The sequence below is a fragment of the Bos grunniens genome, chromosome 6, assembly GCF_055505025.1.
Source record: "Bos grunniens cultivar Pamir isolate PY7600 chromosome 6, Bosgru_T2T1.0, whole genome shotgun sequence".
In the NCBI taxonomy this organism is placed as follows: domain Eukaryota; kingdom Metazoa; phylum Chordata; class Mammalia; order Artiodactyla; family Bovidae; genus Bos; species Bos grunniens.
In genome coordinates, this window is record NC_141170.1 from 96,428,810 (window position 1) to 96,456,809 (window position 28,000).

General features: G+C 37.0%; 1 protein-coding gene across 50 annotated transcripts; it reads right to left on the reverse strand.

Annotated features, from left to right (window-relative positions):
• Window positions 1-13: 13 nt before the first annotated feature.
• Window positions 14-28,000, reverse strand: UBE2D3 (ubiquitin conjugating enzyme E2 D3). 50 transcript variants are annotated; one of them, XM_086406830.1, is made up of 10 exons: window positions 27,880-28,000; window positions 26,437-26,591; window positions 23,690-23,808; window positions 12,247-12,310; window positions 12,125-12,156; window positions 6,286-6,363; window positions 5,215-5,320; window positions 2,865-2,958; window positions 2,389-2,438; window positions 14-882 (listed from the first exon to the last, which is right to left on the reverse strand). In XM_086406830.1, the coding sequence occupies exons 3-9, from the start codon at window positions 23,705-23,707 to the stop codon at window positions 2,390-2,392; spliced, it is 441 nt and encodes a 146-aa protein (XP_086262956.1). In that variant the 5' UTR covers window positions 23,708-23,808; window positions 26,437-26,591; window positions 27,880-28,000; the 3' UTR covers window positions 14-882; window position 2,389. The 50 variants fall into 50 exon arrangements, with proteins under 50 accessions (XP_086262956.1, XP_086262942.1, XP_086262958.1 ...); XM_086406816.1 differs by having other exon boundaries at window positions 12,125-12,174; XM_086406832.1 differs by having other exon boundaries at window positions 27,669-27,966.

Consider the following 28,000-nt stretch of genomic DNA (forward strand, 5'->3'; position numbering starts at 1 on the left):
GGCAGCTAACTCATTGGTTTATGCAACTTTATTGAAGAAAAATAAATCAATTACTAGCAGAGCTATTAGTTGATCACTCATCCATTGACAACTTGCATCATTTATTCAGTGCTATATTAAACAGTGTATTGGAAGATAGATTAACTAATAGCTCCAAGCCTCCTAACAATTTAAATGAAAATTACAAAATGTTTTGAGACCCTATTTTGGAATACAAAGGGTGTTTGACTTCCAATTTCCATTCTCTGTAGAACAAGAACAGGTCATTCCTTTATTGACATGCATAAAATACATCACATTTTCTGTTCTGCTGATGCTATAAATTCAATACCAATTCTCCAGCCATATCAGTTATGAGCATAAAGTATATCATGTAACCTCAAATCTCTAACAGTGGAAGGCTTAAACAAGAATGGATGCTGCTAGAATAATGCTGCTTCCTTTGATGTGACAACTCAGCATCCATCTCCCTCCCTCTCAGATGATTCTTCAGCATGTTAGAGCAGTGAGGAATGGTTTTAGTCTCATAACCAAGTTAGAGTGAAGACATTGGCCACATAATACACATGCTCCATTTTTTTTTAAAAATTCTGAATCTTGGGCAACTGTTCTCTTGTAACTACTTTACAGTTTCTAAAAGCAGTTATTGTCCAAAGCTGGAAGAACTTAAGTCTTCTCAGATGAGCATGTGAATGAATGGAGGGAGGTAAACAAAAAATAAAATTAAAAAAGATGAGGTCTGATAGGGGAGCAGCCGGATAAGAAAATCAAAAAAGGAACAGTAATTTAAAGTTTATTCCAGCTATAATGCAGGTTATTCTGACTTTAAGGTAGCATCACATGGCATACTTCTGAGTCCATTCCCGAGATATTCTGTTGTACCTGTAAATAAAAAAGATGTTATTTAAAAATTTAAAATAATTCTTAACACTTAAAAGGTAAGGAAAGAGTATTTTATTTCTAGACTTATCATGGAGTCATCTTTAATGGCTACGATTAGGATAAAGCCAAGAAGGAAGAAAAAACACTGGTACTCAAAGCACTGTAGGAAACAAGACCCTTATGCTTCAATATGGTGAGTGTCCTAATCACTCAAAGTAATATTATAATAAACATACAGATAGGCTAGCAAAAATCAAAGACCTTTTTTCTCTCCTACTACTGAGCTACTGGTCTATTAGAAATTTTACAATTAGTATACATTCCAACAAATGTTAACCTTTTCTCACAATTTGCCATGGACCTATTATCAGAATAGTGCACTTATCTGTAGATCTATAGAAACTCCCATGAAAGCCAGACTGGGCAATGAACTAATAAACATTTTTATCTGAATCCTGGACTTCATGATAATTTACTTCACCCTGGATATTACCTAAAAGAGAAAATGCCTTTGAGACTTCAGCATAGGTAGAAGATTAAGACACTAGGGAAGATGATAAAAAAGCAGTAATGTTTAAGAGGAGGTGGGCTGTGAGTTATATGTGCTAATCAAAATCATCTGTTACTTTTAAAGGGTGGCGGCTGGCAATGAACAAACCCCACCTGAGACCTGATGGATGAAACTAGGAGGAGTACAAGTAGGGGCATCTTTGTTTAACATGATCAACGGTAATTCATACACAAGCAAGGATATTTCCTGCTGAGGAAGATCACAAATATTAATAAAATGCTATCAATTTCTCCCTATTACTACCATGCCACAGAACAAAAATTATAGTGATAACCTTAAGAAAGGAATATCTAAAAGGACATAGAACTGATTTATATTTACAGTTTGACCTCTATAAAAGTACTAACTTCGTTTCAAACCGAGAACTAGACATAGTTCAACCATTTTTCTAACTTTAAGTTCTTTCTCTACCAATTCGTGGTTACCTCACTTAAGGATACCTCTCGTAAAGCCAGCACTTTAAAGCAAAGGTTTCACTTAGCATACAGGTAGCCACAAAGTATAGCTATCACTAATGCATGCTTGTCAGTAATGAACATTTAGTATAGATAGTGAGGCTTTAAAAAGTGTTTATCCCTTACATTATTATCTCTTGGCAAAATTTTAACTAAGTTACCACATTCCATATAGTATTGAAGTTTAAAATATACCAACTTTAAAAGTTAAAATTTAAATACTATAGTAGTTTGAAAAAGATACTAAAATTTTCATTTCTTACTGGTGCTATATAAACTCTGCTTTGCCATGCAAAAATACTCTCAAGCAATAATGACTGCTGGGTATACTTTCACGCTAAACAAGCAGTTAAGTGTACAGTTTTCAGAAACTGCCACATCAGTTACCTTTGGTTAGTTAATATAGTGCCTTAACGCATGCAGCACTCATGTGCTGGCAGTACCATGAATAAGCGCACCATATTGTGCAGATCCTCTTACCCTACAACATAGCGTATTTCTCTGTCCACTCTCTTGCTAACCTATTGTACCTAATTGAACAAGTATACTGAGCATTAATTATAACATACGGAAATTATAATGGTAAAGTTGTACATAAAGAATTCAATATATAAAATATTTAGACTAAATTTTTACAATAGTACCAATATTTTTCTCATTTTAAATGTGATTGGGGTGAAGAAAAAACACCTTTCTTCCTCAAACTTAAACGTGATAAACTGCTGAACATGTTAGAAAAAGAAAACATAACCTAGGAAATTAAAAAAAAAAAAAAAACCAACAAAAAACCAATTACATTTCAATAACTAGCTTCTGCACATTTCAACTACCATCTTACCAGAAATAAGCGTCAAGTCTCCTTGGCATCATGCCACAACTTACAGCAAAGTATATAATACTAACTCATTAAGAAAAGCCACTTTTTATATTGTTTTCTCAAATTACTACATACTTACTTATCTCTGTCTGTTTTATAGATCCGTGCAATCTCTGGCACTAGGGGGTCATCTGGGTTTGGATCACATAGCAGTGAACAAATGGATAAAAGAACTGGAAGAAAACAAATGTCTGTTACCCACCACTGGGAATTTGGTTGAATAAAAGTATTTAAAAACAAGTATTATAATATAAACCTCAATCCTCAAAAGAGGATTAGTTTCTATCTTAATTTCCATAAGACAAAGCTTTATAGAGATTTTGATTCATACAAGACAAGTTCCTGGTAGTTGAGAGATCCTAAAAATAGATATTTGTTAGCTAGTTTACTGACTAGATACAAAAATCTGCCAAATTCAGAAGTTCCGAGATAGTGAAATGATGCCGTATTAATTTATATTACCTTTTCTTTTGCTACGCCACGTTGAATGCGGGATCTTAGTTCCCTGACCAGGGACGGAACCTGTATCCTCTACAGTGGAAGTGTAGAGTCCTAACCACTGGACCACCAGGGACTTCTCTATATGAACCTTCTCAAATAGTGAAGTGGAGTTTCTTGGTAATGGCTGGAGGGAGGTGGGGGGTGGTGGTGGGGACTCTGAATTAGAGTACAGCTATGCAATATATGCTTAGCTGTTTAGCTTGATAAAATAATCCATTTTCTGTCCTACTCTCGGAGGAGTTTCACAAAAACACCCAACTGCCCCAATGACTACAGGTTTTATCTCCCAGAATTTATAAGGTAGAGACCATATCCAAGAATTTTGGTTAAGTTAAAAAACAAACCAAAAAAACACCAAGATCTACTACTGAGTAGCTCTTCAGCTACAGCTCTCACTCTGACCTATTCAAAACATTAACTTAAAAGATGTAAAGCATCATTAGGAATATGTATCTAATTCATTGTGAATACAAATTATGTGCCACTGTGCAAAGTTTTATAAAAAGTTTATGATATAAAAGCTTAATGTGGTTACGACAATCCTTGAAGATAATAGCAATACCATGAAAAAAAATAATTACAGAAAATAGAACTTTAAACTCAAGTGCAGGATCAGAAATAAAACTAAATCTGCACTTACAGAAACAGTGTTCAGTATTACAGTGCATTCCCAATGATGGTAAAACCAAACAAACCTGGAAAATAGTATTAAAGTCTTCTTCATACCAGGTGCCTGGTGTTAAGAGAAAAGAAAAGACCTGAAAAGAAACTTGAATGTATCCAGGGGGGTGAAAAATGGGCCTAAAATAATGCTGCACCTCAAAGAACGACAGCAGCATTTACCCAAATTGTCCCCACTCCTCACACAAAAGTGTTTCTGATTAATCAAACAATATTTTGGGAATGCTAGACAGTCCCTTCAAAGAGATTCAAATGCACTGTACAAGGACACAAAAGGCTTGATGTCCTGACTTAACAAATGAATAAACAAACAAAACCTGTTTCACTTGGCATTTACCATACTTCTAAAAATAAAACTTTTTGTAAAACAGTATTAACTATTTCAAGAAATAATCTGGGGAATGCTACATTAAGTATTCAGCCAAAAAATAAGAATGCTTAGAGTTAGCTGCTATCCTCAAATTTCTGAAATACAGTCATAATTAGCAACATTAAAAACTCATTTTGTGTACTAAGGAATCCTAATAAGCCAGCATCAAAAACTGAAAATCACTAAAAGGCAGACTTCCTTCTCATTAAGTAGCTTTGTGGTAGGTGATTTTTATTTGTGGGGTAAAAGTGACATAAAAGCCACCAGAGTTGTTTGAAAGAGATGGAGAGATATTCCATCTCCATCTGGAACACCAATGTGGAAACCAGACAACCTATTAAATATGCCACACAACAGATCCCTATTATAGTAGAAGAGCAGATATCTAGAGACCTTTCCCAAGACTATGCATTTTAGACTATTATTAGGTAGGAAACAACCTACCATGATACATGAAAACTTAACTAAAGGTTTCTTAAAAAGGTTTTTTATCTAAAAAATAAGAAACACAGGAAAATGAAATCAGAATTTTCCCATAAGAAACCTCAAGTTCAAAAGCTCTGTTAACTTTAGGTATACCACTTTTGCTAAATGGCAACAAGTGAGTGAGATGTACAAGTGGCTTGGGATTGAAAAATATACTAAGAAAGCTATTAAATGCTGCTATTGTTATTTGCAAATAATGGCCCCCTCCATCTGAATGTTAACTTCTTCCCACAAAATCTTTAATCAATACTGCTAAAAGCAAAAAGCATGTACTTCTTGTTCCTTTCTCCATCTTTATAAAAAAGCTGGCATTATAAAAATACTTAGGTAAGTCAGCTCAAAAATGAAACTCCTTTAACTATTAGAAAAATCAAAGCCGCTAGTATTTTACCTTTAGAAATAGTTAAAGCAGGAGACCACTGTGATCTTAGAATATCGAGACAAATGCTGCCATTACTGTTAATATTTGGATGATAAATTCTTGTTGTAAATGCAACCTAAAATAAAAAAACAACTTTATTTTTCCCAAATAAAAACAAGCATTGTAAACTTTGACAAAAAACTGTAGCTACACTTAAAATAGTTAAAAATTTTAAAAATATAATAGCTAAAAGTTATACACATAAAAGCACCTATATTCTGACCAAGATCCTTCAGGGGCTTCTTTTTAATTAAAATGGAAAATATAACCATGTGGCAAAAATTTTATTATCAGTGGTATGGTGGGTTTTTTCGAAGGTTAACTTTGGCCCTACCATAGCATGAGTATCAAAGGAGCAACTTGAAGGGAATTCAGGATTCACTAACAAATTAGAAACTTTCCGATGTAGACCAAAGCATACAGACTAGCTCATTTAAGGCATCAAGGTACAAAGGCATGTATTAGAACCTCCATTTCCAACTGTACATAAAACACACATTTGAATATCACAAAAGTATCTTCATTTAAAGTAACTGTCATATTGTACCTGTAACAGAATTGTGAAGATAGTTTATGTGTGCAAACTCAAAGCCCAAAATATATTGTAGTCTTAAATCCCAACACAAATATGGTATACTTTTTAGCAACATGTGAAAACGCACAATGAAGGTGAGTATTTGGAAGGCTAGTATTTAAGACACTAGAGTTACTGATCCAAATCTGTGTAAGCACAATAAAGTGGGAAAAATGCTTCCACATGGTGTATTTGAGCCTTGCAACATAAAGGATAAGGCAATTCTTAACTTCAGTTACAAAGTTCAAATCCAGGTTTAGCTCTTCTTTTAACTAAGGCTAACAGCATTCAACATCAGTGATTTAATTCAGTATATGCATTCAAGCCCCAATTATTCTTATTCATTATACACTCACACTAGTTTAGCCTTAACTTAATCAGAACCCTAATGTCTAGGAATGTTCTATTCCTCTGGAATAAAATACAAATCTTTACTTACAGACTTCGGAGTGGGGGGGAATACTTGCCTTAGGTGGTTTGAAGGGGTAGTCTGTAGGAAAATGAATTGTCAAAAAGAATACACCGCCTTGATATGGGCTGTCATTCTGTGAAAAGAAAAATATGCTTAACTCTGCTATTTAAAACGATGCTAAATAATTCATGTTAACATTTATTTTCTAAGCATTTCTCTAATATGAAGCAAAATTACCTATTTACACGAAAATAGTCTAAATTATTCCATGATAAAGTTCTTATTAGTGAAAAATCACAATATTTACTATAGAATAAGGAATTGTAATTTAGATCCTGTTTTACATGAAGTCTAAGAATTTTAGAAAAACTATTCAGAAACACAAGGTTCTAGATCCTAGTTCTCATAAAGTACAGTTAACAATGAAGTCTACATAGTAATGTATCAAATTATAATCTGAAAATACAGTTTACATGTATTTGTTGAGATTTCTTCTAATGACAGTCACATATACACAAACAACTTTGTACCTTAACAGGCTATTCTGGTCACTGCCAAACCAGAAAAACTCCCCTCAGTAAGGGAAGTAGAATAGAAACAAAGGAAGTTTCTAAGAAGTTTCGTTCCCAATTGGCCCCTCAAAATTCTCATTTAATAAAACCATGATAGTCTTTTCTTCAAAATCACACCACTAAATTCTTTATAGTAAGTCAATACATAAAATTACTAGATTTGGAAGACTTGGGATGTTTGCTTTGCACACTTGAAACCGAAAATATAAAATTTCAAGCTACAGCAGTACTTTTTCTCCTTAAATGTTTTGCTCATTGTAATTTGAGTATGAAAAACTCCTCAGTAAATAAACATCATATAACATTAGTATGAAGTAACATTTGGGAGAAACTTACTAGTATTCCACATTTAATTTAACCAATACCAAGAAAAAGATATCACTGTTGCCATTTCATGAGTAAATAAAATAGGACTTAAAGTAACTTAGTGAACTATACAATTTGTTCAAGATAAAACCAGGATTCAAACCCAGGTATTCTGAAAACCAACATATCAAAGAATAAAAAGAAAGTGATATGGTCAAGGATTTTAAGGTCAAAGAGTTTTTTTTTTTTTTTTTAATGGAATTACATAATTGCCTCTGGATATGCAGAGTCAACCTGCAAATGTGTCTGAAAATCTCAATACCCATTCCTCTCCATTTGAGTGAGGATGTATACAGTGCTATCATGAACCTTTTATTGTATTATGCCCACTCCTTATGCGAGGCAAATAACCTTGGCAGGGCTGACACTGTAGTACAGCTCATTTAATCCCACCCCTCTGTAAAATTAATAAACATTAGTTGAATTACTAACTCCATTCTACTTACTAGGTAAGTGAAAGGGACACAGAATAATTTCTCATCTTGGTAAGTCTACAGTCTGGTAGAGACATATAGTGAAATTTTATAAGCTATTATGAAGAAATGAACAAGGGTATATACCTGGCGTTTAAAGGAGCATGGTCAGTTTACTGACCATCAAGTTAAAAGATACATACTACTTAATGGGAGAGCTACTATTTGAATGTCTTTCCTACTTCCATGTCCCTCTGCTTCATAATGCCTACAAAACTCTAATTCAAGAAAATTAAGACTGCAAAATAGCATCTGAGAAGTACAGAAAAATCAAAGACACAAGAATGTGATCCAAATGTATTAGATTAACATATCATTGTTGAATAATGACTATTCATTGGAAATAGATGCTTCAAATAGCAAACACTTTTATAAAATAGGCTCATATGGAAGATACATTTTTACTGAGTACAGTTAACAATTTAAGGGTAAACTGTTTTAATGAAAACATGTTTTCGTTAAGCTTAATTTCAAAAATTCTGTTTAAGCTTTCATTCCAAGTTTCATACAATCAAGCATTATATCTGACTGCTTCTTAAAGGTAGTCTAACAATAGATTTAGTCAAAATCAAATTTCATCTCACTTGTTCAAGAAAAAAAAAAAAACTTATAGAATGAAAATATTTCAATGTTATAAATTAACACCAAAACTCCAGCAAAGAGGAGAAACTGGTAAAAATACACGATCTAAAGATAACCAAAACATGTCACCTAAAAACTAAGGCTCTACATTTGAATTTACCATAAATCAAACAAATATACCAAGAAAAACAAAAAGGAATACTTTGATAAACAAACTGAGCCAATCTTAGAAATGAAGAATACATAACGGATCTCTTCTTAAGAAACCTTCTACCCTGGTTTTGCTACAATTAGTCCAAACTGCTCCTCCCTCAGTGTCTGTCTGTATTCTTCCCCTAAGGCAACAATGATATACTGATATTCTGCTTCTATCTCCTGTCCCACACTTATTTTGGTAATTCTAGGATCTATCTTTAGTATAGTTATTCCTTCTAGGACATATATTCAAATGCCTATTGAGTATGTTCTACTCGGATGTCTCAAACTGAAACCACAATAGTCAAGCCACAAACTAGGATCTCATCATTGATTCTTTCCCATCTTCTCATAGTAGATACCAAATCTCAAAAATCCGTAATAGTCTTCTGAACTGGAGTCCTCTCCTTTGTATCCACTGCTTTAGCTCAAAATCTTACTAACTTTTGTCTACATTATGGCAATGGTTTACTACTGGTATTCCTGCCTTCACTCTGGTTTTCCCCTCCAATTTATGCCTCACCCTAATGCTGAAGTGGTCTTTTCAAGATAAAAGTTAACTCCAGCTTGAAATCAAGCACAGCTTGCCAAGACTGAAGTTCAAATTCCTGTGCTTTAATGATCTGGTTTCCAACAATCTAGTCTCATCTTTCACCTCCTCTCCAGAATACGTTTCTTACTTCACAGTAAATAATGCTTCACATTTCCTTTTTCTCATATTTCTTTCCCCTACACTTGGAATATTCTTCCTTACCCACAGGATTCTACCTATATTGTAGGGTCCATCTGATGCTTAAATGTTTTTTAAAAGGTAAATAACACAGTCCTCCCTGAGTCCAAACTGCTGGCTGCCCTTTTAAAATATCTTGCTCTGTATAATTACTATTATTCAACAAAAATTTAACATTTAATTTTCCTCTTACACTATACAGCTCCTTAAAGAGTAAGGTACTAAAGATGAGTTTTCATGTATTATTAGCCTTTGCAGGGAAAACGTAATAGTCAACATAAACTGAAAAATTCACCCCTGTGTAACAATAAAACATTTCATATGGACCAAATATTTTACTTCAGATAGTTTTTGTAGCTGATTCTGCTCAGGCTGCCAACAATTACATTATTCACATACACAGTATGTGAATGACTATTTATCTTAGATTAGGTGGAATGAAGTTATTGTGGTTCTCAAAATAATTTCAAAATTCCTTCTAACAGCTCCATTTCCAATTTTAAAAAGTAAGCACAGAAATATCAGAAACAGGTAAGGAAATTAAGCTTCTTCTCACTGCATCAATTTGTTACAGAAATTTCCCTTAGTACAAAATAACCAACAAAATTTAAACACCACGTAACTAGCAATGGTCTGCCAATTCTTTCAAAGCTTTATCAGCATGTGTGATCCAAAGTATCTTGTCTTCAGAAAGAATAAGGTAGCACACAGGTTTTAAGAATCATGTGTTTTTGCTCAATCATCAAGAGCACTTCCTTACTATACTCCACCAAAATCCAACAGTAACTCTACTAACAAAATAAAATTATCTAATCAAACTGTGATGTTTTGTCACAAAGATGCAGTCAAAAGTCAAAGTAACATGGTTTGTTTCATTGATATACTTAATAGTAAGGGTAACTGTTAACCATGTACAAGCTGACATCGAAACTTAGGTGCTTACTTATGAAACGCGATTAAGATCTGCATTTTGGGTGAGTTTTTATAACTTTTGACTCATTCCTGATATTGTCAAAAAATGAGAATTAACTTCCGTAGAAAACCAGTAAATTTCAGAGGCTAATGTTACTAAAGCAGAACTATGTTATTATGGTATAAACATAATTTTTGCTCTTGTTAATCAGGGGTAGAGTTCTGAAAATAAAATATTTGTTTTTGAAAGAAGAAAATTGCTATCCTTTATATTAACAGGTTGCTGGAAAAAAAATTAGCAAAAAATAACCATAATCTGAAATATATATATGAAATAAATGAAAAATGTTTCCTGAAAATAAAAGCAAATCAAACACCCCAAAATTTTTTCAGATAAGCAATTTCCTATTCTATGGAAGACTACTAATGAGCTCCTCAATTATGCTTCACTTTGATTTACTAAAGGTGAACTTTTGGAAGGGAATAAATAAAGCAGTTTCAAAAATCAAGCAGAAAAACATAACACTGTTTTAAAATAACTGGTTTATTACACACACCATCCAATCACAAGTCTTGACTACCAACTCTTTCATGCTTTATTAGTACTGACAACTCATTTTCATGAGAGTATCTTAAAGCACCTCCGAATCAAAGATGAGTTTTATTTGGTTCAGATATGGCAAGGCATTGTACTGAATTCTGTGCTTTGAAAACTGGTGATCTATAATGGGAAAATTCTACAAGTTGCAAATTTAAGTGCCTAAGTGGACTTGGTAGACTGTGGCAGATACACACATCTCATCTGAAAAAAAGGAAGCACTTGCTATTCCATCCTAAGCCTAGTCAGGAGGTTTTTATGCGAAGACTGTCAACTTTTAAAACACTGTGTGGGTCAGGAATTCTCTGGTGGTTCAGTGGTAAGACACAGTACTTCCACTGCAGTGAGGCACGGGTTCAATCCCTAGCTGGGGAAATCATAAAATCCCCCAAGTCATGCAGTGCAGATAAAAAATAAAACACTGCCAAACTGGGTCAGCCATGAGTCACATAAATATGTATATTTAAAGGGGGTGGGAAGCATAGAGCAGTGGCAGATCACAGTTTTGTTACCAATTAGACAAAAGCAAGCACTTAAAACAGTAAAAATATACCTGGAGGTAACTGGAAACAATCCTGACTCTGTAGTTTTCATTAGGATAATCCAGACATACTTTGAACTATTAAAAATATCCCCTTCCATCTTATTTATAATCAGAACTGTTAAATAAACATGTGCTAATCCAACCCACCCTCTGGCTAACTTTTCAAGGGTATTTCCTCTTTTATAATTATGAACTACTTATTATCTCACCTAGTACATTATTGCCATTTATATTGAAATTAAAATACAAAAGGGGTAAGAAAGCAGAAAATTCAGTAACAAACACACAACTCAGAACAGAAATCCTCACGTGCCTTCCAAGTTAAAAAAAAATGTTAAGTATTGTGCAAGATACAGTCTTACCCCAAGATGTTTTACTGCGCTCTAATTCTGTGAAATTCTTAGATGGTATCCATAATTCTGAATATTCAATTATCCAGCAATACAGTTTCTTATCTACCCAGGATAGAAAGGAATTTTGCTGTATTCAAAATATCACTTTCTACCTAAAAATATTCAAATTTTATATGAAACTAAAGTTCTAGAAAAACTCAAAATATCAAAATAATACAATTAAGCTAGATTTTAGGCAGTTACACATTCAGAGTCTCTGAGTAACACCATGATATGGTCAGAAAACTAATTGGCTCTGTAAATCAGCAAGTTCTGTGACAATACTTTACACTGCTATGAGGGAAAATTAGAAGAGATATTTGACAGGTCACAGAAATGCTAAACATAGAACCCAGGGAATACTGTATTTAACAAATGACTAGTTTCTTTCAAAAGCAATACAATTATGGCATATCCCAAATAGAATTACAATGTAATGAAATAAAGCTATAAAGAGTTAGTTAAAAACTACAAACTAGATTAATGCTGCGTTTTTAATTAAATCTTTGCTTTTCATTATCAGTACTTACAGGTCCCATAATTGTGGCTTGCCAATGAAACACTAGAAAAAGAAAATACTCTTGTTATTGTCTAAAAATATACAAGCTTTTTTGAAACTAATGGTAAAAAATCAAACTTGAAAATTACTTACTATCATCCCCAACTGGACCTGCAGAACATTGTGCTGGAGGGTCACGGGCCAAATCACTAAGTTCCTACACCAAGATAGAAAATGCTGGGTCATAAGACCGTAACAGAAAGAGTCATCTGCTTTGTTATTTTCACACCATTCTTTAAGGGACATATAATCACAATTTACATCAACAATACATTTCATAAGAAATGAAAACATAACCAACCCTAGTCCAGTTCCTGGGACACACTAGGCATAGTTATTTTATAGACGCATAGCAGAACAATCATCTTGGCTAAGGGTCATGAAAGCCTACACACACACTGATATGAATTTCCATCACAGGCATACCTTGTTTTGTTGTATGCTTCATGGATACTGTGTGGGGGTTGGGAGGGTGTTTTGTTTTTAAACAAATTGAAGGTTTGTGGCTATCAGGGCCCTCTTTCTAAAAGCACTTGCTCATTTTCTGTCTTTATACCATATTTTGATAATTTCTTGCACTATTTCAAACCCTATGTCAGTTAAAGAAAAAAGATTACAACCTGCTCAAGGTTCAGATGATTAGTGTTTTTTAGTAATACAGTATTTTTAAATGAACGTATGTACATTTTTAAAGACATAATGCTACTATACACCTAACAGACTATAGTAAACATAACTTTTATGTGCAATGGGAAACCAAAAATAAAAAATACGTGTGACTTGCTTTATTGTGATATTCGCTTTATTTTAGTCATCTGGAACCAAACCCTCATTATCTTCAAGGTGTGCCTGTACATGAACAAAAGCTGTCCTACAAAATGAAAATGCTGTAATCTGATACTTCCCTAGGTTAAGAACTTAGGGCAGTTTTCAACATTCATATTATTGCTGAACTTTCAGACCATCTCACAGGCCCTTACTTTCTTAAATACTGTTCTTTCTGAAGCACACTACCCAGTGACCTCATTTTCTCCTTAAAAAATCTCTCATGGGGCTAGGTAAGTATCCTTTTTGGTTTGATCTCCTTATCCCTATACTCAACACCTTGTCTTTCACTCAACATTGAGTATAACTCTGGAATAATCCATCTTTCTAGGTAGAAAAGTGGTTTGCACATAGCAAAATACAGAGCTTCCACAATTCCATTTGACCTTAATTCCCAAAGTGTATCTAACCCTTCCATGACTTGTGTATAACCCATAGGGATAATCTTGTAAGAAAACAAAGCTGCTTTTTTACAAGTTTTTAAAAAATTTATGATACAGCCTTATCTCTAAATACCAGTATGTAAATTTCTACAGCATAGGAATTTATAGACCCTGTTAAGATCCCCTGGAGGAGGAAATGGCAACTCACTCCAGTATTCCTGCCTGAAAAATTCCATGGACAGAGAAGCCTGGCAAGCTACAGTCCATGGAGTCACAAAGAGTGGGACACGACTTAGTGACTGAGCACACATGGACAATAATGGACTTCAAAGAAAAGGCAGGGAATACACTTTAGGAAGATAACGAGAAGTATGTGCCTTTACTACGCGGTCAAAATAATGCACTTCAGAAAACAGTCAACTGTTTAGAAATGTGAGTTTAGATTCATTCCAGTTTAAAAAAAAGTGTCAATAAAGAATTGTCCTTAAGAGTAATCATTTTGCACTATACATGCAGAATTATTGTGCTGTACATGTATTAAGTTATACAGAAAAGTGCCTTGATAGACACTTTGCCAATGTGCTTCTGAAACTTAAACTACAACTACTTTTAAGTTTATCAAGACACCCAGGGAATGCCAGGAGCCAACTTTAAGAAGATGGATGAGAAGTTCAGATCAGACCTTTACAGTTGCCTATGTAAATTTATTTCATATGTTCAACGTATTTGAGAAAATTAATTCTAAACACTTTGATTCTGAAGGGTAGGAACCACAGAAGCCCTTATCCCAGAGTTAAGCAAATAGCTAAAGCAAGACAAAACAAAAAACCCCACAAGTGAAACTAAGCACAGAAAGAGGAGCCTAGTGGGCTATACAGTCAACTGGTTGAAGAGTCAGACACAACCGAGTACACGCACACACACACCCCTTTAGCTTAGAACTGAACCATAGTTTTGTTTTTTTTTGAGAAAATTAAATAATGCTGGCAACTTGAACTAATCAACTATCCAGATGACTCTGTCATAGGCCAGATTAACTCCCATAAAGCACTGTAGTTAAGAATCCAGTACAGTCTAACTGATACAAAGATAATTTTTTTCCATGTCTCAAACTTCTTTAACAAGTTCTTTTGTTTAACTGGTTCAATGAAAAAAAGATAAATCAGAAACCTAGGCAGTCTGATTTCCTCTTAAAGATCATAAGGGTCTAAAAAAGTCTATTTTAAGGTTAAAAATGTACCTATTCTGAACCACCCTCACTGCTTTCCTATACGACAATAAATTAACACAAAAATGCTACTAAAACCAAATACAAACTTGTGCATACAACTCAAATGCTCAAACACAGCAACATGAAATAAGGACGATGAATATGTTCCTCCCTCAACATGATCATAGTGGAGTCTCACTTTTAATCCAATTTAGACCCACTATGTCCTAGCGTTGTTTCCTCACTCTAAAATAGAAATGCCTATTTTACAGAAGTTTTGAAGGGATGAATGAGGTAAAAGTATGCTAGCACACTATCTGGTATTTAATGTATTAGGTACTTAGCAAGCAGACTACCCATCTGGAAGGCAAGATTTCTTGGATAGGTGGCTCATTTATTAAACAAAATCAATCTGCTTTATAAATAGGCTACATTATTGTAGCCTTAGCTCATTTAAATCTTTTGCCTGTGTGATTATGCTTAGTTGTCTATAACATAATCATCTAGCAACTGTCTGGCTCATGCTACAATATACATTAGTAATAACAGGTCAGCAATTCAGGGACTATTTGTGGATGTGGTTTTAAAGAAACCATTTTACCAGACTGCGTGCGTGTGTGCTAAGTCACTTCAGTCGTGTCTGATTCTTTGTGACCCCATGAACTGTAGCCTGCCAGGCTCCACTGTCCATGGGGATTCTCCAGGAAAGAATACTGGAGTGAGCTGCCATTTCCTTCTCCAGGGGATCTTCTCAACCCAGAGGATCGAACCCCCAGTTTCTTATGCCTCTTACACTGGCAGGCAGATTCTTTACTACTAGTGCCACCTGGAAGCCCAGGTTGAATCACACAATATTGTTAATACTTGACCTTTTCTGAACTACAGAAACTGCAGTTTCATGCAGTTCTATCTAAAAATGTCTAGTAAGCATTTGCATTCAAATATTACTAACATTAGTTTCTTACACAGATCTACCCCAAATCATGTACTTTTATGTACTTAAACACATTACAGAAGTGATGCTGAAACCCCTTCATAATAAAATTCAGGAATCTACAGTTGACCTGGAATATATCTATATCCTGTTAAAAGTTGCACATTTTATGAAAAAAGCCTAAGAAGATATTTTGAAACAGTTTTCCTGCACAGGGACATCTTTGAATCACCAAGCCTTTATGTGTTAGTATTCACTCCTTTAGAGTTAATGAACAATTTCAGGAAAAGTTAGCACTGAATTTCAGCTCTTCACTCCCATAATTTCAGGATCTTCTTCCCCTCAGATAATTTGTAAATGCTTTATGTTCCAAGTTCTCCATAACTAAGACATCTCTTAATACTCAAAGATCTATTATTTGGCCAATTAACTTATGTACCAAAATCCACTTTAACATCCGAACTTTGAGGATCAAAATACCTTTTACATAAATACAAGGACTTACTTCAAAGATACCAAATAATTCTCATGACACCAAAACATAAAAATATCTGAGCAGTGAAAAAACATGAGAAAAGCTTAAGAAGTCATCTCAGGTGCTCTTCTATGCAGCATTTTGAAGTGTGCTCAAACCACCTTCCCTTTCTGGAAATGTTTTTCTCTTACTCTCAACGTATGACTGTAGTGTTGGGTGATTGTTAGTTACCATTAACCAACTATTCAGAAAGGATAATCATAGAATTTCATACCTTCAGCTTCAGTGGTTAGCTCAGAGCTGGAAATAACACAAGCTAGAACCTGATTGTATCAGTCTGTCCCTCTATCCCTACCGGAGATTTTTCAAATTGAAGCTAAAAACTGGAAAGGTCATTTCCTTCCTTCTCTAATCAGGAGCTGCAGGGATGTGACCCAGAGCTATTGGCAGGCACAAGCCCTGAAATTACATGATGAATCCAAAGAAAAAGAGGCCACATTGGGCAGCAGAGATTAAAAAAGACACACTTGGCATACAGATACGCAATTTCAGTTCCTAAGGCTGTAGCCTGCTCTAATTCCTACAGTTACTGCTTTGATTGTTAACTATTCCAGTTTTCTCCTAACAAATCCAATAAGTAGGGGGACAAAAAAATAGAGATAACCATCTTAAGCAGAGTGTTACCTGGGTTCTATTACTATTATACACATTTATCCCATGAAAATACAATGTACTGCTTTAATCTGGCTGTAACATGTGTAAGAAACATAAATGAAGCCAAGTTGAAAAATCAAACTAGAGAACCAGAAAGAAATCATGTGTCTTACCTGGTAAAGAGCTAAACTTTCAGTGACAGAAGCTTAAGTAAAATCTATTTTTAAATAAAAAGCGTAATATTAGCACATTTCACCAAAGCATTTATTCATTTATATGGAGATTGCCTTTTTGGTGTCAAGCATATTACATCTGAAAATAACAAGATAGACCATGAATGCCTTCCCCAATAGACTAATAGAAAGCAGACATAATATAAAAAAATTAAAAAATTACGTTTCAAACAACCTGAATACTTAAAAGGCATTCAACTGCTTTGTGAATTTTGAAACGGTTATCATTAACCTTGCCTGAGTTTAAACCAGTGATATTTGAGCTCGGTCTTGATAGAGGGATAAGCATTCAAGATAGAGAAATTAAAATCCAGGGGAGTGAAAGAAAACAGGATGTTAAAAAACTCGCTTGTAGTTTGGTATACCAGACACACAGTGGGGTACAGGTTAAGAGAGTAGCAGATATGGCTAGAAAGGTTAATCAGGGCTGGATCTTTCGAGTCTTGAATACTATGGCAAAGACTATTCCACAGGCAATGCGAAGCCATTGATCGCTTTCTGAGCAAGACAAATGGTTGAATTTTTTGATGTACCAGCAATAGTATTGGAGAAGGCAATGGCACCCCACACCAGTACCCTTGCCTGGAAAATCCCATGGACCGAGGAGTCTCGTGGGCTGCAGTCCATGGGGTCGCTAAGAGTCAGACACAACTGAGCGACTTCACTTTCACTTTCTACTCTCCTGCACTAGAGAAGGAAATGGCAACCCACTCCAGTGTTCTTGCCTGGAGAATCCCAGGGACAGGGGAGCCTGGTGGGCTGCCGTCTATGGGGTCGCACAGAGTCCGACACGACTGAAGTGACTTAGCAGCAGCAGCAGCAATAGTATACTAGAAATGACTGACTTTCTAGATCCTTTTACCATACCTCTTTCAGATTCTAAGTGTTGCAGATGTTTCATGTACTCCCCACATACCCATCCCTTTCCCTGACAAGTTAACAAGACTATCCTAAATTTTTTTGACCATCCTAAATTTGGTTTCTGTAGTTTCTTCACATTTTCATACACTCCTAGCCATGTACATGGCATTATTTGTGACAAAGACTAGGAATTCTAATCATCTGATGAACTGCTGACCCTCTATCACTAATACAGATGCCCACACAATAACTTTTCCTTAACTTACGGGATATCAAAGACCATCCTCACCCACATATTGTAGGAACTCCTGCTACAAAGGATAGATGAATAGATAACTACATTAGGAACATAAACTTAAGTCACCAAGGATGAAAATTATCTTAACACACTGATCACTTTACCCTTACAATCTTATGGAAATAGGTCTTCTATCCATTTTACATTAGTGCCCCCTTAAGAGGGGAAAGCAAAGACTGAATCAAACCAAATGTAAGACACGCTGAGCTTCAGGACTGGTTGGAGAGCAAAGCAGTGTTATCTACTAGACAACCTAAAAGATAGGTCTAGAGATACATTTAAGGCTACCTTCTCAAGTGTCCTTGCTCCAAAGATGTATTTAAAGTTAATGACTACTTTGACACAGTATTTTGCAAACTGGAGACAAAAATTTCAATCCCACCAACCCAACTCTTCATTTTACTCAAGGAATAAATGCCACAAATTAAACAAGACACAGAAAATTGGTGTTTTCTTGTTTCTCCTTATTCACCGTTGGTTTGTATCTCACTATACTCAGGTTGAGCCTAGGTTACCCATTTTTCAAGTTACGTGGACTTTAAAGTCAAGTAAGAAAACAATTATTTGTGGCACTGCAAGAACTGCATTTATTAGATTTGAGATCAGTTTCCAATGTAGCATCTATTCAAAGAATTTTCAAAAGCTATTTTGTCTTTGCTGTTCACCTTATAAAATGACTTTAGAACCTAAAGGTTTCAAAGGCTTTAGAGACAAAAACAACTTATAAAATTATACGAAAAACTTCAATTGTCAGCTTTTTGCTTCTTAGTAGTTTAAGAGGAACAGTGGCAAGAATCAGGAAGAACAGCTCATATATATAACCAACGAAGTCTTCGTACTTTGACCATACCTCCAGCCCATAGAGAAAAGCATTACTTAGGTGGGTTCTTTACCAACTATCAAGATCACTGAAATAGAAAATAGGGGGCAGGGAGTTTGGCACACATTAGCTAAAGGCTTCACTCACCTTCAAAGGGCACTAAGATGGATCAACAACATATTAACTACGTATGCTTACGTGTGTGTACTCAGCTGCTTCTGACTCTTCTCGACCCCATAGACCGCAGCCTGTCAGGCTCCTGTCTGTGGAATTTTCCAGGCAAGAAAACTGGAGTGGGTTGCCATCTCCTACTCCAGGGGATCTTCCCAACCCAGGAATCGAACTCGCATCTCGTGCATCGGCAGGCAGATTCTTTACCACTATGCCACCTGGGAAGCCCCTAATATAACTAGGGCACAATGCTGAAAACTGTATTGTCCATTTAAAAAAAAAAAAAAGACACTTTTTCACCATGATGTGCTCTTGTGGGGAAATCTCCTTTGAGGATCACTTCCCTTTGAATTACTTCTCCTGAGACCTCCTGAACACCTGGCAGTGTGAGAATCCAGGCCTTCTCCCACTGGGAAATATGTTTCTCCTTTCCCTTAAAAGCCTAAATAGACCCATAGAAAAATAAGTCAATGAATTTTCTCTAACAGCCAACCAACAGGTATAGCTTAAGCCAGTGAGTGTTTTCATCTGGAGGTACATGATTAAACAGTAATGAGTCTGACCATTGTTTATGTGGGACTCAAAAGCCTACAGTTTATTTTGAGGAAGATCTTTGCTTCTATCATCATGGGACACAGTATTTTTGACAATTGACTATTAGAGGTAAAACATGAGAAGGATGAGAGATACTGGCTAAGAGCAGAAGTCTAAACATAATGCTAAATATTTGCTTTTGTTTCTCTAGCTTATAAATTGAAAAAATAAGATTATGAACAACAAAATTATAGACCAAACATATGGGTGGATGAGTTACTAGTAAGATTCAAAACCTCCAGTAACTATTATTTATGCATTCCACTAAACATTCTTTTAATGACCACCACTACTTACTCATTAGAGCAACATAACCAAAGCCAACATTTGCAAAAACAAAGTTCCTATTTAATCAATTCTGCTGTTGAGGTGTAACTTTCTAAATAACCTTTTCTAGTTTGTCTAGTTCCATCATTCTCTCAAGGACTTGGCAAAACTTAACTCAGATGACTACTGTGGTAAGGTCAAGTACAATAATTATGATACTGAGTATAATAATTACCACCACATTCCACAATCATGTTATTCCAATCTCTGCCATCCATTTTGCATCAAAGTCATAATGACTAAAGTAGCACAGACACATTTTGTATCATCAATTTGGGGAAAACAAAGTTCATTCCCTTAGTATAAGCTATTTCTTGTATTTTATTTAAGAGCCAATTTCTTTCAACACTTTCACTTGAAGATTTGTATGACCATGGAAATCCACACGATAAAGACAGATCTTGCCTCTTAAACCTATACTGACCAACATAAAATATTACCCTAGGAGATGGATAAGATGAGGGCATGATGTAGGAAGCAAAGAGAATAAGTGCCTTAAGAAATTTTGAGATAAGAATCACCCTCAAAGAGGCTTTACAATCTAGCAAATATAAAGGTATATCCTCAGACCAATGATAAAGGTCAACATGAAGTATTAATTGCCCAACTAGTAAGACAATAATTGCTCTAATTCTTATAAACATCAAGTCTGCTATGAAGTAAACAAAAAATTTTTAAACTTCAATGTTGTGAAATTTAAATACTGTACATAGAAACAAACAGTAAGGAAGAAAAACAAATATTTCAGAAATGCATGGCTACTGGAAGTGATTTCAAAAGAAGGGAGTTTGGCAAAAAGATTTTCAGGTCCGAACAATTTCATATATGGAAGGAGTAGCCCTTTTAAAAGTCAATTTAGCTTGGGATTTGTAACTTCTGAGAAATTCTGAAAAGTTTCTTTTACTTTAAGGATTAAGAGGTAAGTGCTGCATACCATGTCTCATTACATCACTGACAAGAAATTAACTTCCTGTTTAGTTATAATTATGAGACAAGTATGCTTATTCATTCAGACAAAGTACAAAGAATGGCTTGAGTGAATAATACTATAATTTTCTTTCTTTCAATCACCATTAAAGTAGCTCACTTAAGATTACTCAAAGCTATTCTTTTGTAAGCATTATCTCTAAATGGGGGTAAAGACACAGAACCAAATCTAGTTTCTACGCTTTGAACTACGAAAGCAAATAAGGCATTTCAAAGACAGGGAAGACAAAATTAACATCAGCCCACTAGTTGAAAACATCCAGTTATATATTAGCCATGAAATTATAACAAGACTAGAATTAATGTGAAGTATTGCATGAACAAGTAACCAAGGAGTGGTAAAACACAAGGAGATCTAAAAGTTAAAAACAACAAATTTAAACAAAGCTGGTTCGAGGTCTCTAAATGATATATCATGTTCACAGTATAGTTGGAGATAAAAATCAGATGTTTGAGCAAGTATAAAATACTTCTTTGAACTTTTACCCTCCCCACATAACAGGGCCAAGGGTACCATTTTGAGACTAAACCTCATCTAACATAGATTGGCAAATAATAAACTCACTAAACGCATCCATTCTTAGTTACACTATATAACTGGATAGCAAAACTAGATCAAGAGCACAAAATTTCCAGTGAAATAAAATTAATTTTGTCAATACTAGCTTGTCTCTGGAAGGGGGGGCTAAAGTAGTTATAAATGAAAAAAACATACTCAACAATAACAAAATATAGTGGAGAAAGATATTTAGACAAATCTAGTTTTAATAATGGATAAATCTGATATTTAAATAACAATTCCCTTTATCTTAAATAAATGTTTGTTGATTTACAGTAACTTTGAAAAGTTATACAGGGTGACAAATATCAATTTATGTATTTATATGCTTGCTTCCTTCACTCAAAACAGAGTCCCACAGGTAATAACAGGTTTCCCCTGTATTTTGTCCCCTGGGACTAGACTACTGTGCCAAACATTAAGACCTCAGTAAGATTCAATGATTATTCCTTATGTCTTAGGGCTTCCCAGGTGGTGCAGTGGTAAAGAATCTGCCTGCCAATGCAGGAGACACCAGGGCCATGGGTTTGATCCTTGGGTCGGGAAGATCCTCTGGAAAAGGAAATGGCAATCCACTCCAGTATTCTTGCCTGGAAAATCCAGACAGAGCCACCTGCTGGGCTATCGTCCATGGGGTCACAAAGACTCAGACATGACCGAAAACACACACATCCCCCTGCTTATGTCTGAGGTTCTTAACCAGAGGAGGCTTCAGAATCACCTAGGGGACATTTCAAAATTATGCCTGATCCCAGAGAAATGATTTATGATTCAGTAAGTCTGCTAAGACCTCATGTACTTATACTCTCTAAAAACTGTTTTTAACATTCTAATACATAAATGTAACCCCTGTCAAAATCCACATACATAGTATGTAATAGAATGCAAAACCTAATTTAGGATTTAATTAACACAATCTCAGTTCTAGGAACTTGGTGTCTGTCATCTTTAATAAAGAGATTATAGTGAAATGCTTTGGAAAATCCTCAAAAATTGAGGTATCAGAGGACACCTGAACCCACGAGTTAACATACAATATGATAGAGATAAGCCAGTGATGCTTTTCCCCAGAGCTAAAGCAAGAGTATTCAACTTCCCTTTTGTTTAACTATCAGAATTAACAATGCAGAGGATCATGATGAAACCAAAGCAAGTATCAGTTAACCTTATTCAAATAAATAAAATAAAAACAGGTAATTTTATGATCAGCATTTCTCAACGAATGCCCTGCAAACTTAGCTGGTTATAGACAAGCCTTGACACATGGCATATACAGCCTGTACGTTCACTGGAAACCAGTTTATGATCCCCCTAGTGATTAGTCAGCAAAATCAGCACACAGTAGTTCCCTTAGTCCTTGAAGATACTAACCAAAAAAGAAATTCACTTCTACTTCCAAAACTTGTATTAGTTCAGATCTAAACTCAAGAATTAGCTATAACCTAAGGATAAAGTTAAATCCCAATTATCTAAACGTTCAGTAAGAGGAGAGGTTATTTCAGGAAGCAAAATTAAATTTAGGAATTGAAATTGTTCAAAGCAGCAGTTCACAATGAGTTTAGGAGTCTGAATTCTTGCAGCAGACTAGTTTGAATCTCAGTCCCTTCCTAGCCATCTGAGCATAAGACAAGTAACTTACTCCATGCCCATTTCCTGATGTGTAAAATGGAATGGTAAGAGCATCCATCTCATATGGTTGTTGTGAGGATAAAATGAGTAGATACTCATAAAGGGCTTAGAAACAGTGTTCAATACACAGTAGATGCTAAAACCTAGCTATTAGCAGAAAGATACATGCAAAAGAAACCTTTTTGAATACCAACCCCCTAAAAAGATAACATGAAAATGTAGTGGTTAAGAGCACACACTTTGGAGTCCAACAGCCTAGGTTCTAATCTTAACTTTCCCATGCTATGACCCTAGGTAGATTTTTAAAATCTCTCTGTGCCTCAGGTTTACTAATCTCAAAAATGGAGGTAACAATTATACCTACTTCCTTGGACTGTCTTAAAATTAAATGAGTTAATACAAGTGCTTCAAACAGTTCTGACACATTGCAAACACTCAAAGCCTGAGCTTTTCAGGTTTGGTTCATATTATATTTTATGTAAAGTTCTCTTTATACTTCCTCAAAATACATGGACAGTGGTTATTTTGTTTAATAAGAGTAGTAAAATTGCCTATGGCCCCCAAAACAGCACCAACCATTGTGGGAGTTCCCATTTTTTGATTCTTGTTGTTTAACAGCCTTGTAAGATCACAGTGTGTCCAAACAAAGAAGACAAGAGGAAAAATAACAGAGTTGATTGATAAGGTTGCTTGGTCTAAGAAATAAACAAAATTGTAACATAAGCTTCAGGAAAGAAATTCAAAAACTTAATCAAATGAACTATTGATTAAAAATATACCCAAAATAAGCATTTCAATAAAATATCAACAAAGGATACAGATCTATCATTTAGATCTATCTATTTAGAATCTGGGCAGCTGCAGGAAAGAAAAAATTCAAAAATAAAAAAAGTGCCTAAAATAAAGAGTATCTCCCATCAGAGCTGTCCATTTGCTAAAATTTTGAGTTTTTGGTTTTTTAAGTTTGACCATGTGATTCTGACACTAAATAGCTAAAAACCAAAAACAACACAACTTTTCTACAGACTGAATCAATAATGTCCCACGTAAACATTTTTCCAGTTTTGGAAAGTATTACGTCCAGTTTCTGTATTATACAGACCTTCTAAGTATTTATAAAAGGAGAGTCTGGTATTGATGAAGAGTACTAGACTAGAAAAGTTCTTTAATAAAAGCTCTTGCAAATTAAAAACAGTAATATTAAAGTTGCAGTAATAGTATGAGTACCAGGTGCTGGGAGTCTGTTCAAAGCCACACATGAACTGATTTAATTCCCAAAAAAAAAAATCCTGGGGACTCTATTCGTTTTGCTCACTGATGCATCCTTAGTACGATCTAGAATAGTGCCTGGTACATACTCAACACTCAATTATTCACAGCTCATACATAACACAGAGAGGCACACAAATACAAACTTTCCCAGTCTTAAAATTCTAACTGGAGCATTTTATTGCTCCAAAGTTCACACCCTTAACCATTATATTGCCTCTCTAGAGCTTTTAAATGATTAAAGTGGTGTCACAGCAGCTGGGTATCACCTGTAAAAGAAAAAAAACCAATGAGACCTTCCTTTAAAGTATTCTGTTTCACATGCATAAAAATCTATGGTTCTGAAATCATTCCACATCTTAGTGGCCTGGATGAATTCCTATAGAAAAAAGGTGTTGACTTGCAATGAATGCTATGTTCTTTGTATTAACTATACTGCAAAACATAACCATGCTTCGCCAATGTGTTGCTGGCCTTCAAAGTGGTCACAGAAAGAGGTCTGATAATCCTTTTTACTTTAAAAAGCCTTAACTCCTAAACTCCTTTCCCATTGTCTCAAAAATAAAAAATTTATATTTCACATACACCCACAATGACAATGATGCCCTGAAATAAAATTCACCATTTCAACATCAATACATTGAAGATCTAAACTTTTATCTTTCATAAAACAGCAGTTTGCCAAATATATTCCAAAGTCACACATTAAAGGTAAAATTAAGCAGAATCAGGTCTATTTTTAGTAAAGCCAAGTCCTAGCCATTCCTTCCATGTAAACTCTTAAAAGAAGTAACCTATCAAGACCAAAGTTTGCAACCCACAACCTTCTCTGTTTCCCAGTTTTATTAAGACTGAATTTACTCCACAGCATTTTTTTCAAATAAGCTGGAAATACTCCACCCTCCTTGATTGTGCAAGAACCAAACATCTCTCACACACACACGTTACAAAAAAGGGAAATACAGTCTGAGAGTTTGAATATAGCTAAGTCTTAAGTAGGAGGTCTTAGAGCAGTGTACAGTCTGATATAAAAGATAACATTAAACAAAGATTATTATTTCATATCACAAGAAGAGATGCCGGAAAGAGCCTGAACCAGTTAAAGCAGCCGCCATCTTAAAATGCGGGACAGAAGTTAAGAGCAAGAAAATGAGACTAAACTACCGGAGGTAGAGGTTCCGTTCACCCCCAAAACCTCAAAAAACCCTATTTTTTTCAACTTGGAGCCACAGTTGAGCATCAAACCTCGTTGTATATGGCGAAGCAATTTCCCCAGAGAATGTTATTAAATGGACAGAGGCAAAAATAGGTACTAGCCTTCTCCTGCTGCCATCTCACTCTTTACCCTCCCCCTCTTCCCATGCCAAAGAAAAACGGAGCTTCCAGAAGGGTTTTACATCAGTTCCCGGTGTGCCTCTGATAAATAGCTTCGGGTGAAAAGCCCAACTACAAAACATAGGAAGTGGCAACACTGTTGTCAGCCCATCTTCTCCCAACCCAACTTACGCTTGTGTAACCTGCCCAGAATCGACGATCACTTTCTGATTAAGACTCACTCACTACTCTTCAGCTGCCAAGACTTCTACGCTGACCCCTTTATCAAGTTTGGGACCTGCCGATTTCTTGGATTTTCTCTCCTCTGAGTTTCCCATGTTTCTTCCTCCAGAAGGCACAGAGCCTTCACATAACAACAAAGTTTTCAAGCAATGAGAATAGGAACGCCATGACATCTGCGGGAGCGTCTCTGGCCAAGTCTGACTCCCAGAGGGGACTAACACTTCTTACAGAAGAACCGAGGCGCCTGAAATCACTCTCCATCCCGAATTTGCACCGATTCCATTGAAACACACTCAAGACAACACTCCTCACTCGCCAGAAGTGTTCCGTTCTTTCCAAATCGCGTTCTTCATAAAGTATATCCGCATTCCCCATCCCCCAATGGAAGTGACCCAAGGAGGGATATTTCCATATTATACTGCCCCTCCTCAAGGCTTTCCTCCAGGCTGAGCCTCGCTTTCATCGCACGACCCCATTCCCCTCAACCCCAGGGTTACCTTATTAATCCGTTTCAGCGCCATAGTCTGTGCTTTTCGTCTGGCTCCTCACTATCTCGGTGTGTGCTCGAAGGTCCGGCCAAAACTCTTGATTATCCTGGCGGCTGGGAAGGATTGTCTCTTCGTCTCACACCGGCTCTGCCAGACACAGGCGCCTTTTGCAAAAACGGAGCAAATCAGCACTCGCACAGGCCCCGCAGAGACCCGGACGAATCCAAGTCCCTCAAAAACGGTCGCGATCCGGGGTGGGTGGGGTGGCAGAGCCACCGCCAGCCTCTATGTCGTGCTCCGGCCCGAAGAGGGGGCCAGGGTGACGGGAAGAGCGGAGGGGTGGCTACAAGTTTGACTTCCCGGCCTCTAGAAAGGAAGAGACCCGGGTGGGAAAGGAAGAGGCGGAGGAGAAAGGGGTGGGTGCGGGGCAGGGTCCGGGGCGCAGCAGAGGAGGAGCCGGGGCCTAGTCGGCGCTATGCCGGCGTCAGTAGGGCAAAGAAAGGCAAGGGGGGAGGGGGAAACAGGAGACTCCGGACAGACGCCCGGCTCCTTTCGGTTTCTGCTCAAAGATGCGGCCGGGGAGGGGAAGGAAACAGGCTTGAAGTGTGCTGCTGTCCCCGCAGCTAGAGCTATTCTGTATCGCCCCTGACGCCACCGTACACTCCGCCTTCCAGCGCGCTCCCGCGCGCGCCCGCCCAGCCACCGCCAGCCCCCACGCGCCCGAGCTGCCCCTGAAGCTCCGGCTTAGGCGCGAGGACGCGCCCATTCCCCCTCCCTCTTAAGCAGAAGAGGCCCCGGCTTCTCTAGCCTTCCCACCCTACCCCACCCAACAGGCTGGTCCCTGAAGCCACCGAAGGCCTGCATTTCCCCTTACCCGGCCAGCCAGTGGGCCAGCCTCCCTTCCCTTCCCCTAGCCGTCCACACCCACGCGTACAGAGGGGCCGGGGCCTCCCTCACGCTGCGGCCTCGGCCTCCTCCCCGCGCGGCAGCTGGTGCCTCCCCGGCCCTACGGGGCTCACGCGCACGACACAGCCACAAGATGTCCGCTCTGACGGAACTACTGCCAGCTGCCACGCTCCGCCCCTCCCCCCTCCTCCTGCCTCTTCACCGCCGCGTATCAGTCCGCCAACGCCGCCGTCGCGAGCACAGGACGAATCTAAGGCTGAAGGCGGACGGTTTGCTCCCCACGTCAAGGGCCGAGCGTATCTGTGCCAACCCCCTTCTCCTTTTCGGAACAGCACCTTCTTATTAAACAGATCGGAGGTTGGACTTGGAGGGCGGGGGCCGGAGGCGGGTCATGGGCTGGGGGGGAAGGGTAGACGACCGGCGGAAACCCTCAGACTCAGAGAAGCATCGAGAACCGGAAGGAGACCATGGCAGGAAGGTAATGGAAGCGGCAGCTGCGCGATCGCGCCCCACGCCCCTCCCGAAAGTGTCCCCCAGTTTCCTCACTTGGTATTGAGGAGGCGGATCTCGCGAGAACCTCGAGGCTGGTAACAGGAGCTGTAGCGCTGCAATGACTTAAGGGCAGTTTTGTGCACTCTTCCTGGTAGGGGCCCGCCCCCAAATCCAC

Bases quoted from the DNA above. Each gene is read 5' to 3' on its own strand.
- UBE2D3 (XM_086406804.1), bottom strand. From the start codon at position 26,460: ATGGCGCTGAAACGGATTAATAAG. The intron at 12,311-26,436 runs GTAACCCTGGGG...ATCTTGGTGTAG, and splicing joins CGCTGAAACGGATTAATAAG to GAACTTAGTGATTTGGCCCG. The intron at 6,364-12,124 runs GTAAGTACTGAT...TTCTTTTCACAG, and splicing joins AAGCCACAATTATGGGACCT to AATGACAGCCCATATCAAGG.